The 18,017-nt window shown below is 39.4% G+C and overlaps 1 protein-coding gene and 1 long non-coding RNA gene across 6 annotated transcripts in view; both read right to left on the reverse strand.

Annotated features, from left to right (window-relative positions):
• Positions 1-5,261, reverse strand: part of PRPS2 (phosphoribosyl pyrophosphate synthetase 2) — a 28,211-nt gene extending 22,950 nt beyond the window's left edge. Inside the window, exons 1-2 of one of the 5 annotated variants that reach the window (XM_065073221.1) lie at positions 4,956-5,140; positions 3,982-4,030 (exon numbers count right to left, since the gene is read on the reverse strand). Coding sequence is in view for 3 of the 5 variants with exons in the window: in XM_065073219.1 (XP_064929291.1) it covers positions 4,956-5,077 (122 nt within the window). In the remaining 2 variants the exon portion in view is untranslated. Of the gene's footprint in view, positions 1-3,981; positions 4,031-4,955 lie in introns of all 5 variants that reach the window. The other 4 variants (XM_065073219.1, XM_065073204.1, XM_065073212.1 and 1 more) reach the window with 4 other exon arrangements.
• A 3,414-nt stretch (positions 5,262-8,675) lies between these two features.
• Positions 8,676-17,768, reverse strand: LOC110354899 (uncharacterized). The gene is made up of 3 exons (XR_010474515.1): positions 13,389-17,768; positions 10,753-10,925; positions 8,676-8,870 (listed from the first exon to the last, which is right to left on the reverse strand). It is a non-coding gene; the product is annotated as an uncharacterized LOC110354899 (long non-coding RNA).
• Between the last annotated feature and the right edge of the window lie 249 nt (positions 17,769-18,017).

An 18,017-nucleotide genomic window follows, 5' to 3' on the forward strand; every position in this document is an offset into this window, starting at 1 on the left:
TGTATTAACCAGATCTGTATTTATCTCAAAGTATATTCCTTGACCTTATGAAACCTGTTATTTCTTAGTGGTGTACTTTGAAACTACTGGTTTTTAAAGGAGCAAAACAACTCAGTGTTATAATTCAGGCTTCTCTGTGAACATAATGTACATTATGATCATGTATTTTTGTAACTCAGTGAAGTATATGAAACTAGTGGTAACTTTTTATCTTCTACTAAAATCTTATTCTGCCTTCCTTTGTCTCTCCAATAACATCCTATCCTAAAAAATGATGGTGTTTACTTCTGTCTTTTTCTATCTTCTTCTCCTTTGTAATGACTTCCAGGTTAATTTCCAGACCTGGAGTGCAGCTTCACAGTCTCGAGTTTAAAGAGGTACCACAGAGCTCTTGCACATGGTGGTGTTTGTCTTCGGAGCTATTCCAAAGGTGTCATATGTGACAAGCCTTGTTATTAAGCAAGTCTGTGTAACTGCTGAGTCAAGTGGCTATTGTCATTTTTCAGAGCCCTCATAAGGATAACCATGAATCAATAACGATGACCAAGTTTGTGCCCATAAGCTAGTGGGTAGACAGAATCACAGAATAGTTTGGGTTGGAAAGGTCATCTAGTCCAAACCCCTGCAATAAGCAGGGACATCTTCAACTAGATCAGGTTGCTCAGAGCCCCATCCAGCCTGGCCTGGAATGTCTCCAGGGATGGGGCATCTACCACCTCTCTGGGCAACCTGGGCCAGTGTTTCTCCACCCTCATTGTAAAAAATTTCTTCCTCATGTCTATCCTGAATCTTCCCTCCTTTAGTTTAAAACCATTACACCTTGTTCTAACACAACAGGCCTTGCTAAAAAGTCCATCCCCATCTTTCTTATAAGCCCCTTTAAGTACTGAAAGGCTGCAAAAAATGCCTCCCTGGAGCCTTTTCTTCTCCAGGCTGCACAGTCCCAACTCTCAGCCTGTCCTCACAGCAGAGGTGTTCCAGCCCTCTCATCATTTTTGTGGCCTCTTCTGGACCCTCTGCAACAGGTCCGTGTCTTTCCTATACTGAGGGCTTGGTGTTTCTGAAACAACTCAGCTTCAGCAGCTAAATAAGGTTGCTGGTAGGGAGTCTCCAAATTCACATGTGCGAGGCAGGACTTTAGTTCCCTTCCTCATGGATCTGTTGAGAAGATCTGCAAGAAGACTCATTTCAGCCAGGGCATCTGACAGGAAGAGGCAAGGAAGCTCATGGGAATGGGTGGGATCAGTAACTGCTTCCACTGGGACAGATATGCATAAGAGGATGCCACCTATGACTTCAGTTTCTCCATTTTGAGAATAATAGATATTTCAAGGATGGAGTGAAAATAAATAGTCTGTAGAGAGGCAAACATACCATACATTGTAGGAAAATATATTTATTTAATAAGTAATGTACATTCAATGTTTGCTTGTTTTAAATCAGCTGATTCACCAAAAATACCTGCACTAGGACTTAATTGTGTATCAACTATAAGTAAATGCCATCTTGGTGTATTTGGAGACAATTTTGTGAAAAACCTCGGACCGTTTATCTAATATGTGTATACTTCTGTTACATGTCTGTCAAAAGGTTTCATGATGTAGAGGCTACAAGAGTCCTGTCTAAGGACTTCCATTCCTTTCCTCTACCTCCAGCCTGCCAAACTCTGCTCACGATGGTTGCTTGTGGGGTTTGAAGAAGATAAACTGGCTGAGCCCCCACTGAAATGCTAACATTTTGCCAGATAAGTGAGAAGGTGGTGCTACCCAAGCTCCTACCATGACACTGTGGTTGGCATTTAATTGACACACAAGCTTTAAACACTAAACAGAGTTATCTTCCACAACCAGGTATTACTGAGGAGCTCCCTCGCTGCTTTAGTTACAGTTGCTTAACTTTGGTAGTCAGCTGAAGGAAAGAATTCCCATACAATTTAGATGGAAGGAGGAAGAAATAAAAATTGGGGCAGTAGTCAAATCTACCAATGATTTCCCTTGCTTTCTCTAGCACAGACATTGCATTTCTCAGTTACAAACCTGTGAGCGCACTTAAGGTCTAAATCAGAAGCGAGCTGTGATATTACTAGAAACACTTGTCCGGTATAAATTAAAATAAGAAGCCTTTCCCATTTTAAATGTTCTTGAGTTGGGAATGTACCTGCCTGTTTAGCCACAGTGCTTGTCAGTGGTGGTCCTAGCCCTGGCTAACCTCGGGGTACAGCTTCAGTTCCTCAAACCCATCTGCTAAGGATTGAGACTGAGACCTAAAGCCTGTTTGAGCTGAAATATAATACAAAATATTTAATGACTCTTTCCTCCACTCTATCCTGCAAGCCTGACTAACTGCAGTTCTCAAGTAAAGGGTTTCCAGCTAGGACCCTTGGACAAGGATTTAAGCCTGGGGCTGCACACATCAATTTACACATAATTTACATTTAAGAGAATGCAGCACCCAGCAAAACAGAGATATTTTTTTCTTTTTTTAAACAAAAGGTGAATCTTCTCTGCAACTTGCCAACTTAACAGATCTGACAAAGCAAAAATTTGTTACCCTCAGGCCCAGGCTTATCTGTTTGCACAGGGGTTTGCCCTAGTGCCATTGGAAAAGTTTAAAGTTCTTTGAGCATTTTTACTATCAGGTTCTAGTACTCTGCAATACTGCCAATGTATTTTGTAATGCAAATACACTTGATTATAAATTTTAAAATGCAACAAAAATGAGGAAAACAAAAACACTATGCTGGAATGTGTTTATATAGGAGGAAATAAATTTCTGCTTGCATACACACAAGAAGAAACTTTGCTATACAGACAGAAAAATCCAGATGCCTCAGGAAAGGACCACCACAGCATAAATATCTTATCAACTTTAGGTGTGGTTTAAATACAAATACATTGTTGAGGAATTCTCTAATTACTATTGCTGATTTTTTTATTAGCAACATAAGTCTACAAAACTGGAAGGCAAACAAGCTGAAATAATTTGCTAAAGAAATTGAAAAGATCAGCCACTTAAAACACTATGCAGTGGGTACAACTATACTTCCTTAAAGAGAAAACAAGAACTTCATTTTAGAATATCAAAAGTGTGACATTGTAAAAAAAAAGTAACTGCTTAAGTGTTTCATTTTGGTTTATGTGTTAAGGCATTTTAAGTTCAGGAAAGAAAAATAAAGACAATGTCAGCCTCACAGTGTTGTAACAGAAGCAACCAGAAATAATGTTTAGATTAGATATATTCCTCATATCTGCACCACACTACATCCCAGCTTGCCCAAGAAAATAAGCTGGCACCATTAGATTAGCCAAACCACTAACATGCAGTCACCACTACCTACTTGTTTAAAGGCAGAGGCCAATATTGCACACCTGGAAAAACAGGAGATGTTTATATCCTGAAGCCTAGAATTTAACAAACTTATCTCACAAAATAAATATCCAAATTTTGGAGATAAATTTCTACCTTGGAGGAAATCTAAATCAATTAAACTCTGCTTAAAACACAGCAAATAGCAGAACTAAAGTGTATTTGGAGAACAAACATTGAAAAAAAAAAAAAAAAAAAAACAGATGCAAGTTAAAAAGAAAGTCATGCAACCAAATGCACAAATTAAATTTTATCATGCAGAAAAGAGATCAAAGGGCAATAAAGTGACTATGGGGCTGGAAAGACTTGAGAGAAGATTTAAACCTTCATTTAATCAGGAATGAATAGAAGAGTTAGGATGTGCAAACATTAAGTAGCACAAACATCAATGGAAGAGGGTTTATAGTAATGCCAGTGAGCATAACTAGAACAAGAGCAATTAAACTGAGAATGCAAAAACATAGAATAGAAGGACAAGCTTTGTGAAAGCAATTTTAGAATACACCATGTTAATCCTTCAAAGGAAGTAAAGAAAACATGTTGGTTCAGGAGATTCAGAACAAGAACTGAAAAAAATAAGCATACAATAACCTCAGAGACTGGCCAGCTACTTACAGTTGGGAACTTCTATTTCAGAATCAGCTGGCAGCCTAGTCTCATACACCTATATAAGAAAGTAGTTGTACAGTCTTACCAGCTCATGGGATGAACATGGAGCTGTCACTTAAATTTAAAAGTCTTTATTAAAAACTAGTAAATAAAAGATGTCAAACTAGCAAAGAGAGGCAATATTTGTAGGAAAAGCAATAGCAACCACATTCTCAGACGGTCAAGATCAGCAAGTTGTCCTCAAGGTTTCATGAAGGATTTTTTGCAATGTTATCAGAGTCACTGTCTGCACTTGGGTGGCCAGGAACCTAATAATGCACTTTGAGTAGTGAGCCAAGGCCACCCTAACAGCTGTATTATCCTTATGTAGGACTGACAGTCTTGGACTAAGGAGAGAGCTGTACAGGAGCTGTAACTGGTCCATGACACACACAACTGGCTGCTGATGTAAAATAAAGTTGCAACAAATTGTGAGCTCTGATTTGACCCAGGCTCTTTTACAAGTGTCCAATCCACCATCACCACCCTGCTCTCTTATCCACTCACATACAGACCTACTTACAAAACTGCAATTGCAATTGTAATTCATAAAATCAAGATTATTTTATCTTTACAGAGAAAAAGCTGATCAACAGCTTAATCATGTATCTGCGAGCAGGGGGATGAGCCTCACGTTGCAGACTGGCTGACTGTTGCCAATAGCACACTCACCCCACCGGAGGATGCTCCTCACCCGGCCGGGGGCCGTGCCACCTCTTCCCGGGAGCAGCGGCTGCCGACGGGAGCGCTCCCGAGCCGGGTCACCCAGGCGACCCAGGACAGCTCCGCCGGCAGCAGGAAGGAGAGCCGAGCTGGGAGACCGGGCAGGACACACCAAACCACCCCGCACCCCGGCGGCTACACCCGCACCTGCTGAGGGGATACCCATGTGCAGCGCTGCCGCCGCCCACCCGCCTGCTCGCTCGCTCACTCCCACGCACCTGGTCTCCTGGTTGCTGAATTTCTTGGTGACCACCTTGCCCAGCTCCAGCCCGAGCCGGTCCGCTACCCGCTGGGACAGGTCGCGGTGGGAGCTGCCGCTGAACAGCACGATGTTCGGCATGGCGGGAGAGAAGGCTGCGGGGAGAAAGAACGCAGGGACCACGGCGCGGGGGCGCAAATAACCGGCGCGGCGGGACCGCCTCCTGCCCGCTGCCAGGAGCAGGGAGGGGCGGGGCCGGGGCCGCGGCCGGGTGTCACAGGTAGAGCTGGCGCCCGTTAGTCGGCCGAGGGGAGGCGCTGAGGAAGAAGCGGTGCTCGGCCGGGCATTTCCCTCCACCTCCACCTCCTCCCCCTCCCCGAACCTTCCTGCCCAGGTGCGACTGCACCTTGCGAGTGCCCCTTGCGAGTCAGCGAGCTGCCGTTCTGCCCCTGAAGCAGGGTTAGGCTCAGCTTTACCTCAGGCGGGCACAGCTCTGCCTTTACTTCTCACAGAATCACAGGATGGCTGGGGTTGGAAGGGACCTCTGGAGATGATCTAGTCCAACCCACCTGCTAAAGCAGGTTCACCCAGAGCAGATCACACAAGAATGTGTCCAGGTGGGTTTGAATGTCCCAGAGAAGGAGACTCCACAACGTCTCTGGGCAGCCTGTTCCAGGGCTCTGGCACCCTCAGAGTAAAGAAGTTTTTCCTCATATTCAGATGGTGCTTCAGTCTGCGTCTGTTGCCCCTCATCCTATTGTTGGGTATCACTGAAAGTAGTCTGGTCCCATCCTCTTGACAACCACCCTTGAGATATTTATGAACATTGATGAGATACCTTCTCAGCCTTCTCCAGCCTTCGCCAGGCTGAACAGACCCAGCTCTCTCAGCCTCTCCTCATGAGAAAGATGTTCCAGGCCCCCTCAGCATCTTCTCCTTCATACTTTGAGAGAGGGATGAACAGAAGGTCTTAACAGGGGTTTGGCTACCTTTGTATGTATGGTTCAGGTAACACCTACAAAAGCAATCACCAAATGCAGGTACAGCTAGGTATATTAAATAGATATCTATTCAGTTTTAGCTACCAGAGCTGCCCTTAAATAACCTGCAGCTGATTCTATATATACACCTCGTGTTTTCCATTAACATGCTTGTTTTTCTGGGTTGTTGCTTAGAAATAGGCTCGTACTGTACAACCTACTGTCAGAAACTGAATAAAGACAAAAAGGTCTCAGGTCTCAGCTTGAGTTATTTTAGCTCATGTGTATAAAAAATAAATTACAATGGATAAGGGACTTTAGAACCACCTCAGTTTTCCTGCCTTAAGCAAACCTTTGCTTTGAGGAGCAGGGTCTTGAACATATGTTTAATAGTGCTCTATCAGTAAAGTAGTTCATGCCGATATAAACCCCAGCGTTGTGTAGTTCATCTCTATAGGCAGCTTTGGAGCTGATCAAAAAGTCCTATCAAAGTAATTTTTCAGATGAATACTGAATTTTGAAAAAAAATGAATGTATGCAAAGTTGTCCTTTTTTTCCAGTAAAGAACTTTCTTCTTTAAAAAAAAAAAAAAAAAAAAAAAAAGAACAAATATATGTCTTGAATAACCAACAGCTAAGTAATAAATAGTTTGGGTTAGGAAGTTTGGGGTCAATACCATCCTCTGCGGCCTAAGCCATTCAGCCAGGTATTGCCACAAGTCATGGACACTTCTTGCTAAGTATTGCATCACTGCAGAGGCAATACAAACAGGGGACATGGCTTATGGACAAGAATGGGAACAATGAGTATTGTGACTTAACACAGCATAATTTCAGAATAAATTTCAGTGTTGGACACATTGCAAATACCTCAACATACGAGGCCTGTTAATATGGCCCACTGGCCATTTTGCCTTCTTTGTATTTTCTCCTTATGCAATTCAAAAGAAATGGGTTCCACTGTCAGCACTGTAGGCTCATAATGGTATCTGAAATTCAAGCCTGTGTTTCTTCCAGTCTATACATCTTGTTCAACAACTAATTTTGTAGGCTACATTACTTGCAACTGAGTTTTCTCAGCTGTCCTGATTTCACTGTGATTTTTAATATTGGTTATTCTAAAATCTTTAGCTTCTGTGACAGGAGATCTCAGCCTCTATTAAGACTGCATGTTTCAAATCTGTGAAAAAGTTGTTGATATGACCTCAGGATTACTGGAACTAAAAGCAGTGCTAGACAGAAATGTGTAATTCAACTCCAAGATAATGTAATAAAGAAAAACATTACTTCCCTGTAGGCTCAAAACAATACAAGAACTTTTGAGATGGTGTGCAGAAGACAAGAAAATTACTTGGGCTGCCAGGAGTTTTTTTACTTATGTTTGGCACTGAACCCTACAATGAACTAGCTCACTTGGTGACTGGGTTTACCAACTCTATTTTTTCCTCATAGTATCCAGCTAAAACTCTTGTCCTCACACACAATTTAGTATCTATTCCTCTGTTTGCTGGCTTAGCAAGATACCCAGACAATGTTTTTCAGCTTGGTTACCAAAAACCACTAAGACTTCCATGCCCAACTGCTAATTGGTGTTCATCCTGTAGCTACAATATAGAAACTGCAGTCATTAAAGTCAGTTGTGGAGGCTGACATACAAAAGAAATAGTGCTAACTGACATGCAAAGTATGATTATCTTTCCCTTGGCTGTGATAGATTAAAATAGTGTATAAAAATTCAAAAGTTGATGTCATCACTGCATGAAGTTGTGTTTGCTTTGCACTTTCGTAGAGAAAAATAAAATCACTATTTTCCCTCTTTTGATTAAATAAATGAGAACAATAAAGGAACTACCTGCCTAATGGCAGAAAGTAAAACTTTCCCTCAATAGGAAATTGCTTTCTTCCTTTTCTCATCACATTCTGGATAGAAATGGTCTTGCCTGATGTAGAGTGTAATAATCGGCAAAGAGCAAGAAAATGCTGTTTCCTGGTATCTAGATGTCAGGAAGTATTGGTCAACTTAGCCTGGACAAAGACTGCAACAATTAGTAGTTAGCCAGACTTGAGAAAGCATGTGTAATTCTGCTCCTGCAACAGAAAGCCCTTTCAGCAAAGGTACGATTTTAAATATCAGAAGAAGAAATTGGACTATCTTGAGACTTTTCTACATAAAGCTGCGAATTTTTTACCCATCTCGGTTTCATTGCAGTGCATGGTTTCGCAAATCTTACCATATAGCTCACTCTATGACTGTCCTCTCATGTCCCATTTTAAAAACTGCTACATCCTGAAAAAAAAAAATAAAAATCACACAAAGTAACCTGGAACTGTTGTAGTTTTTGTATCACAATGACTTCTGACTGTATTATTTCTTTCTTTGCAGATTACAAAATATCTTTATGGGGGAATATCTGTTGGGGAAAAACAAACAAACAAGCAAACAGCCTTTTTAAAGAACTGACAAAAATCCTGGTTGGGTCTACAAAAATATGATGTGAATATCAAGCTATTTCATTCCCTTCTTTCACAGTCATTTGCAAAAGACTCTGTTGGCCAATTTCTGCCCTTGGTTACTGAATTTAATTGTCAAATGTTAGCAAACCATGGCTCTGGTCTCAAAGGAGTTGACCATGAAAACTCTGAGATTTAAATAAACAGTTGCAAGATATTTTGATTTGTCATGTGTATTTTTAACTGTTACTGTACATTTGAGTCATGACTTCAAGATTTTTTTTCAGAATCTCCCTTAAAAAATAAGAAAACTAATATTTGCCTCTAATCACTTGTCTTGAAGGGCTTTTGCTTGATGAATAAACAACAAATATTGAAGGCCTTGATGTGGAATAGCAGCAGCTGACAGCATTCCAGTCACATCTGTCCAAATGCTCTGCATTTTTGACCTGTGAATCTATTGTTTTCAAATACTGATCTGGTCCTCTCAAAGCTTGTTCTATCCTGCAAGTGCAAAAACATAAGTTGTTAAATGAATATTGCTACTGAGAGAACATAAAGTTTTGTCCTAAGACCCTTATAGTTATTCCTACCACCGAATAACATATTCTTCATGATCTTGGCCACCCACTGCTCCCAACTTGCCCTCAATGTTCCCATGTTCCACATAGCTCCAGTCATCTCCCAGCTGTCTTCCAAATCCCTATTGTTTCCCTGCTTTGCTCTAAGGTTTCAAATTTCTGTGTCTGTTTCTAATGTTACCTCTGGATAATTTCTGAATATTGAATATTTCAGCTGCTGCTTCTCTTTCAGATCCACAGCTCTATGATACACTATTCAGCTGCTATTGAAATCTCTTTGATCACTTAGCTCCACACTTCTTTGTCAGCAGATACAGCTCCTACTGCTTCACCTACTTCATTCTGTAAAAAAACTTATTGCCCTTCTTACATTTATTCTGAGGGAAGATGCTAAGCTAAACAGCTTTCATAAATTTTTCCTAATGCGCATCATACACACATTTCTCAGCTCAAATCATCATCTAACAAGTGGCATCTTATACAATGCATGATCAATGGAAAGAAAAGAAAGAATTTTCAAACTGCAAGTTATATAAACTTAACTGTTCACTGTGAGTTTTGTTATCAGAACATCTTCACATCAATGGCCTAGACTGTTCTTAGCACCTTACTTATCTCCACAGTGATGTTCTCTTCTTCTTGAACAGATTTTATGCTAAACTGGCTTTAACTTAGCAACAGAAAATGCCTTTTGGTGCTGAGAAACTTGGAAAACTTGTCACAATTTTTCCAGTCTGAGCTTTGATGTCTGTGTTTCAACTGCAGTAAGCAATCATTTCTTTATTTTTGTAGTTATGACAGGTTACCAAACTTACATGTATATGTCACCTCATAATGCTGCAGTTTTCCCAAACAGCTTATAAAGTACTTGTCAGGATTCTCCTGTCTAAACAGGTACTATCTGGGGCTTGTCTTGAGCATGAATTTTCTGCCACACAAGAGTAGCAAAAATGATCTACTGAAAGTATTTTTGTAGGTACTGTACATATTGCTATGAAGGAAAGGGCCAGACTAGGTGATTTCTTAACATCCTTTATAAATGTTATTTTCTGCAGTGCTGCTATTATTTTAGAGTTTCTTATGGGTTTCAAAATAATATAATGCTTCATCACTTAGACTTTTTCCATCATAAGTCATCACTTCTCTTGGACTATAAGTATTAACATTTATGTCCATTGTGGAAGTGTTTCGAAGATCAAGCAAGTTAGAACATCGTTTTTAATTTGTGTTATTTAATCTGTAGTAAATGATAGTTTGACCTTGAGTAACCCAGCACTGGGTTCTCATGAAGAAAAAATTCTAACCCTCAAGAACTGCCATGTATTAAAATCTTGCTGTCCAGCAAGCTTTGTTACATGTTTGATTCCTTCTCAAGATGAGGTCTTGGTTCCTCAACTTTCTGTTGCAGCTTGTCCTTGTTTGGAAGCGACAAGTTATAGGAAGTAATTTACTTAATAGGAAGCAATCTGATTTGTCCTAACAGTTTAGACTGGGATCCTTCAATTTGGGTTTCCCAGGGAATAATGAAACAATTTAAATTTTTGTCCGAAGATTTAGTTCCTACTTTTAGGTAATTTCTCAACTTTTTCTAGGAAAACAATCATGGTTTAATTAATTTATTGTTTCAAATATTTTTGTCAAGTGTTTACAGAACTTCCAGTTTCTACAATACCTCTCATTTTCACTCCTCTTGACTGTTTTTTTCCTTTCTCCCATGATTTTGCCCACTTAAGCTACAAAGAAACATTAGTTCATAATCTTCATCCTTGAAAACTGCATTTGACCTCTAGGACCAGGGCTTTTACCTCTGATTCCTCCAGTTAGTCAACCACCAGTCTCCGGGATCTTCTGTGTTCTCACGTGCATGAGTGAACAACGGCAAGACAGCAGACTAATCTTGGAATTAAATATTTCTTCCCAGGTCTGTATACAAACAGGATTGCTGTTACTTCACAGAACATAAGTTCTAGGGACTGTACTATTTGAGAAAAAAAAAGCATGTCAGTGCCAAACTGAAGAGGAAAGAGCATTCAGATATTTGAGGCAAAAAGAACAAAACTGTCCAGAACACTGTTTCCTACCTCTTTAAAATAGCCTAGCTCAAGACAAAAGATCAAAGATTTCAGTTTCTTTAGCGAGACTAAAGCTTGTGCACTCTACTTCAGGGTAATCTAGAAAGTTTTAGCTTGTCTTTTATGCATCTTGGGTCTAAGTCTGGGCAGCCATAGGGCTCCAGCTTAGCCTGCAAGCCTGTCCGCTTTTCTCCACTCTAATCTTCTACTAAATCAACACATCACCATGCTGTGTCTCAGTTCTGTCAAATCACATTTTCCAAAAGAAAACCATTCTGCATGGACATTTTTGACTGGCAAAAGATAAGGAAAGAGAAGCAAACAAGAGGAAAAAAAAGAAATCAAGCTCTGAGACTGAAGTCTTTCACATCATACTTCCACAACAACAGACAGTTGCTTTTGGCTATAGTCAGAGGCAGAATGTCAGATATCTCTGTCAGATTTGTTCTGACCCAGTATAGCCTTTCTCATATTGTTATGTTTCTGTGTTCTGGCAGCATAGAAATCCAGGATGTCAAGTTAAACTAAAGAAAGGCCCCCTGAAAGACAGCCCCGAGCCTATTTTGAAAGTTGCAGTGTAGACTGCTGTGATGTCTGTAATGCTCATTCTCCTAACATTATTGTACTGCTGCCACTTCAAAAGCAAGATAATTTACTCAGATTACATAGACTTTCTATCAGCTTTGCGTAAAACTTGCTAAGAGAAGCTTTTAGGAGCTCTCTTGTTTCTCTGACTGTGGATATGCAGTGAGACCCAAGACAACTTCCTTGCTTCCACATCTGAGTGAATGTCCATGTCAGGACAAGATCTGCATGTGGACCATTAATTATCAGCTACCTCTTGACAAAAATCCCAAGCACACCGAAAAGAAGAGGTATGAAGTACATTCTAAAAACAAACCAACGCTGAAAGAGAGCCCATCTATTCCCGAGTCAAAACTTCTTTTTCCTTTCCCATTCACACAGTATAACTGTTATAAATGCTGCTAGTTATTTAAGAAATGGCCATAGTGTCTTCATATACAATCAGACAAAAATATAAAAATATTAACAAAGTAGAGAATAAATAAAATAAAAATAAATAAAATATGTGAAAAATATTTTTTCTGAATAAAAATGTGAAAAATATTTTTTTCTGTATCTGAAATTATCAACTATCCCTACAAGTTTGCTATACTCACAAAAATGATAAAGATATATCAAATTCCAGAAAAAAAAAAGAAAAAAAAAAAAAGAAAAAGAGTTATAAATGGGGAAAAAAGGTATATGTATACAAATCTGCTTCAGACCATCCACACATTAATCTTCACTTCTATTATGAGGCTAAGTAGAGAGGAATAAATATTGAAGAGGTACAATATGTTGGTGCATATTTCTTTCTGAAATTATTTTAAAACATTATCAATTTCTCAGTAGTTTTGTTTCAACCTAATGGTATAAAAATAACAGATCCTAAAAGTACTACACAGGTTTGTTTTATGATCTTGTCTTGTATCCTGACTTCAAATTACTCCTGAAGTTCTTCTCTAATATTCTATGAAGGATATAAATGAAGAAAAAAAAAAAAACAAACTCATAAATAAAATGCATAATAATGCATCAGTTGGGGATCTTTATGATTTGGATGGAGGTTAAAGCCTGTTGCCTTGTGTTCAAGGTCCATTTTCATCAAATCATTCTCCAAGGTTCATGTATTATTTATATCAAAAGAGGACCCTGTATTTTCACATCTTCTTTAAAATCTGTAAATCTTTTTAAAAAGTCTTCAAAGATTTTAATTTTTCCCTCTGCAAATCCTATAAGCTTGTTCCCTGTTCATCTTTATGGAACTGTCTTTCAAATGAAAAGTAAAATAAGTTACATATGTGGTTAACAAGACACAAATGGAAAACCTCAAGCCATTTCTTGCCAAGATGAAATTCACAGTAACAGAGATCTCCTGGGTTATTCAAGAAATAAAAGAGTAAAATACCCTTGATCTGCCCCTTTGTCTTGTTCTCATATTTCTCTAGCGTAGCTATGTTGGAATGTCCACAGATCTCTACAAATTCTATTGCTATATCCACGGACACAATCACAGCACATCTTTTGCCAGTGGGTCCTCTAGTGCTAACAAAGGGGCAAGGTTTCTCTCTTGGTAGGAATGGTGAAGTTAAATTATTTCCACAAGCAAATATTCTGTATCAGGAAAGGGGAAGTTAAAGTATTTCCATAAGCAAATATTTTATATTGGTAGCCTTAGCAATCTAGTGGAAAAAAACATAACATTCAGCTTTGTTAGAAAGCCAAAAAGGACATTTACTGCTTAAAAGGAACAGCCGTACAGAGCAGACAGCTGTTACAGGAGCATATAGAGTCTGAATCCTCACCTCCTGCTTGCACAGTCCCCTGTTTCCCCTGCTGTTTTGGTGAATGATGATGGATCTTGTGTATCAGGGATCTAGAGAAAGAAGGAAGGGTCACAAGAATGAGGGAACAGCTGAAAATAGGGTGGAGGAAAGAGAGAGGGTTTCCTCCCCCTGTTTCTGGACAGGCCTTCTGAAGCGTCTACAATGTTCTGACATCCCACTTAACCTCACCTAAAGCTTCTCCTCTGTCCATCCCCCAACATATTAACACCACGAAACTTCCTAAGTCCCATGGCCTGACCAATTTTCCCAAACTCCAGAGCATCACTGACATTTGTCAGCCTTTTCCTTATGCTTCCTTTTAGCACTCCAAACCCTTTCTGCCAGCTTTCTCAAAACTGCATTCACCTACTTGCTGTGAAGGAAAATGTGAGCCAGCTCTTGATCTGACTCACTGTATGGAGGAACAAGACCCATACTCAGCACAGAGCTATAAAATCCTTCTCTGCTAAAGTCTGAAGAAGATTTTTATTCAGTGATAAAGTTCAGTTGCATCTGTTTAACCTGACACATCTCTCTGTAGAACTCTGTTCACAGATTTATCATGTCTGAAACACTTTAACATTTAAAAGTACCTTTTTCAAAAACTTTTTTTTCTTTTCCCAGTGAAGAGTCAACAAGACCTATATTTGAAACTGCACAGAATGTATAATTTCAAATACTTAAACCATTAAATGCTCATCAAGTGCTGTTCAACTAAGCTGAGATGTTATGGACTCTCAATCTCAATATTGGCTTGCTCATTAGGTTCAGCTGGTTGTGGTCAACTGTGCAAAGTCCAACTGGCAGCTGGTTACCTGCTGCACATCCGAGAGACTGAACTAGAGCTAATGCTGTTTAATGTCTTTATTAACAACTTGAACAATAGGATAGAAGTGTATGCTCAGGAAGTTCACAAACATTACCACATTGGGGGGAGTGGTTGATATGCTGGAGGGCAGAACTGCTATTCAGAGAAACCTCAACAGACTGTAGAAATTGTCTACCAGGAACATCCACAATGTTAAATGGTCAGCACCCGAACAATAAACCCAGCCACCAGTACATGCTGGGCAATGACCAACTACAACAAAGCTTTACAGAGAGAACCTGGGGTTCCTGATGGACAACAAGTTGAATATGAGCCAGGAATGCACCTGTGGCAAAGGCATTCAATGGCATCCTGGGCTGCATTAGCAAGAGTGTGGCCAGCAAGCCAAACAAAATGTTCCCCTTAGCCTCTGCTCAGCTCTTCTGAAACTCCTTCTGGGGTGCTGTGCAGAGCTTTGAAATCCCTGGTACATGAAAGACAATGACATTCTGGAGTGCATCCAGCAGAGAGCCACCAGGATGGTTAGAGGGACAAGACACATGATGGAAAGGGAGAGGTTGAGAGAACTGGGCTGGTTCAGCCCAAATAAGAGAGCACTTAGGGGGTTATTACTGCTGTCTCCAGCCAGCTACTGGGAGGTCATATAGAGATGGTGGAAGCAAACACTTTTCAAAGGTGCACGATTATAGAAGGAGACATAATGGATACAAACTGAAACATGGGGAATTCTGATTAGAGACAGGAAAACCTATTTCACCTTGGGGTGGTCCAACATTGAAACAAATCTTTGTCCTTGGTGATATTCAAAACTCAACAGGACACCGAGCAACTCAGTATAATTTGATCTACTTTGAAAAGGAGGCTGGAGTAGCTGACCCCCAAAAGTCCCTTAAAACATACATGATACATGATTCTATTATTATGAAGAAGTGATGATTGCTTTTGGAAGGCAATCACAAGTTGGATCTGCTACGTAACCAAGAACCATTTTCTTCCTTTCTGAGAAAATTTTCCTCCAATAGCTATTAACCTGCCTGCAGTAGATACTTATATTTTTTCCAAATTCTAAGTAGAGTTCACATGAAATAATAACATAAAATATAATTCCTTCAAGGCAGCAAAACCTTGATATTCCTTTGTCCTGACTCCTCTCTACCTGTCAAAACATAACAACAACAAAAGTGAAGCCATGAGAAGCCTAACATCTACAAGAGGCAAAATCACCCTTTCCAGCAGCCTGAAAATTATTGCCAAGACCTGAAATTTTTCTTGGTCTAAAAGTAGCCAGAGGAGTTTCTCTGTTTAAGAGAATAACGTTTTTCACACTCTGTCACACTTCATTAGGAATCTTTTACTCATTTCCAATAGCTCCAGTCACCTACAGAGCATGAAGGGTCTCTGTGATGAGGAGTTAGACTTGGTCCATTAGTTTCGATTTTCTAGTTATAGAATTAATGTTCTGCACATAAGTAATTTGTTAGTGACAGGTGCTTCAGAATTACTGAAATAATGAGCACCTCTTAACACTAAATTACAGCACTTGCAAGGCTACATGGGGGGTTGGGGGAGAATTCCTTAATATTTATTTGTTCCCTACAGTCTTGTCCAGTTTAAGAAACCATTTAGACACTTCTGTTCAGCAAACCAAAGGTGATTAGTAAGTGCCAAACAAACCTGTTGCTAAGGCTGGTCTGTTCTCTGTAGGCACAAAAAACCTGAATTTACTCAGTGTTGAAAATCTACAGTAAGACTACAGAAAAAAAGAACTGATCTTCTTTTCTCTAGACCTGAGTATGACTGATTGGGTACAATAAGATTTCAGTTCCAGCCATCAGGTCTCACACAGTTCCAAAACCTAGTTTTGTCATTCTTTGTCCTGTTTTTAATGATCAGAACAAAAATAAACTATATATAGTTTTCTTTAGTGTAAGGTGACTTCATACTTCTCAGCCCTAGAATTCTTATTGTTTGGCTTAAACATTCTTTTAAAAGGGAGAATCTAACTAAATTGAAGAGAAAACACATTGTTTGTTATTCCATGAAGAACCCCAATTAAAGTACTGTGTTGGAAATGGTCACAAGTACAATGAGTAATGGCAGAGTCAGGCTTTAATTGCCTTGGGAAGATGGGGGCATTCTAGCAGCCACTCTAAAGATTTTGTATGTCTTCATGTTCCCAGCTATTCTTCATTTTCATGGTGTGTGTGGCTTTTCCTCCATTTTTATTGTTTTCCCTTCACATAGTAACCTGGTTCTCTGTATTCTGCTCTGGGTCCGATCACAGCTGCGTGCATACTCCATTTCAGTTGCACTCCGTAAGAGAGACAGAGAAGCAAGGCTATTTGCAATCTTTTTTCATTAAATAAATATATTGCAACCTGATGCAATGCTTTGGTAATACTTCCATTTTCCACAGTTTCAGAGCTAAATTCTTGACTGCAATACCTACGGGACCAGGCTGCTCTTCTCCTCTTGTTTATACTACAAAAGTTGTGCATTATCAACATTATATAAGAGACAGCTATCATGACCTGAATGTCATTATTTTCTTCTTGAGTAACTACAGAATTTCATGCAAAAGGTTATGTGGTCTAGCTAAGCTCTTTAAATCATCCCTCCCCCTTGAAAGAAAGTCAAATGCAACAGTTCCACAAATGGACACTGAGAGAATAATTATCTCATTAGGGAGAGTGGGCTGTGTTCTCATGAGAAGGAAACATGCCTGTTTTCTTTGAGTGTTTCAGCTGAGGCTGGTATGTTCCTTGCCTTTCTATAGGAGTAATTGGTTCCAGCTTTTTGTAGACCCTGAAGGAGGAATGGAAGATCACTGCCACCACACAGCTTTATGAATCTGCTTACATTTCTTCAGGTTTGTTTGTTAGGTTTTTTCTTTGCCCCTTGAAAAACAGAATAATCCTTTGGCACACTGAAGAAGAGTTATAGCTCCTAACAATATTATTTTGCTTTTCCTGATATCCTTAAAAGCAGGGGAAGGTGACTCATCCCTTCCCTTCCTTCTCCTGCACAACCTGCAAACTCTGTCTCCAGTCACCAGACCACTCAGCAAAAGGGCACTAGGCAAAAAGTATATAGAGATGTTGCCACTTGTCCCACCACCATAGAGATGAAGTATAGAGAGGCTAAGCATGAACTGGGAGATATGGAAGATGACCTAGCTAGAAGGGAATGCAGTTTTTATTTCTATCATTTATCCTTTGCAAAAATGTCCTAGTATTATTAAATGAACCTTCATAAGGCCTTCAAAAGCCTCAGAAATATGTAAGGACAAAATACTATTGCTTTTAGCTATTTTGCAGGTAGACTTAAGGCTTGTACCTGGAATTAGGCTCAGAGTAAAATATAAAAATCTCTAGGCAATTTTATTGCTGGGAGTAGCTTGATTTAGTTTGTCTGGAACATGGAGAAGTTCTTTAGTAGTTTTCCAAAGGCAGCTTCAGGCACTGTATTGTTTTTATTCTATACAAACATTTAGATTTGATTTTTATGTATTTAATTATATCACAGTCAGGTTATAATGGCCCAATTACTTTTTATTTCGTCATTCTGTGATATTCTGGAACTGTAGTTTGTGATACTGTAAAAGAAGCAGTATTTAAGGATTCAGATGATAAAGCTCTGGATCATATCCAAGAGGATCCTTTTAGGCCTATTTCAAACCTACTGGCTTGTTATTCTTTAAAGGTCATTTCAGATTGAAGTAGCACTCAGTTCACATCATGTTTAACAACAGAATAGGATTATTAAAGTAATTCTGTTAC

The sequence above is a fragment of the Columba livia genome, chromosome 1 (genome assembly GCF_036013475.1).
Source record: "Columba livia isolate bColLiv1 breed racing homer chromosome 1, bColLiv1.pat.W.v2, whole genome shotgun sequence".
Taxonomy (NCBI): domain Eukaryota; kingdom Metazoa; phylum Chordata; class Aves; order Columbiformes; family Columbidae; genus Columba; species Columba livia.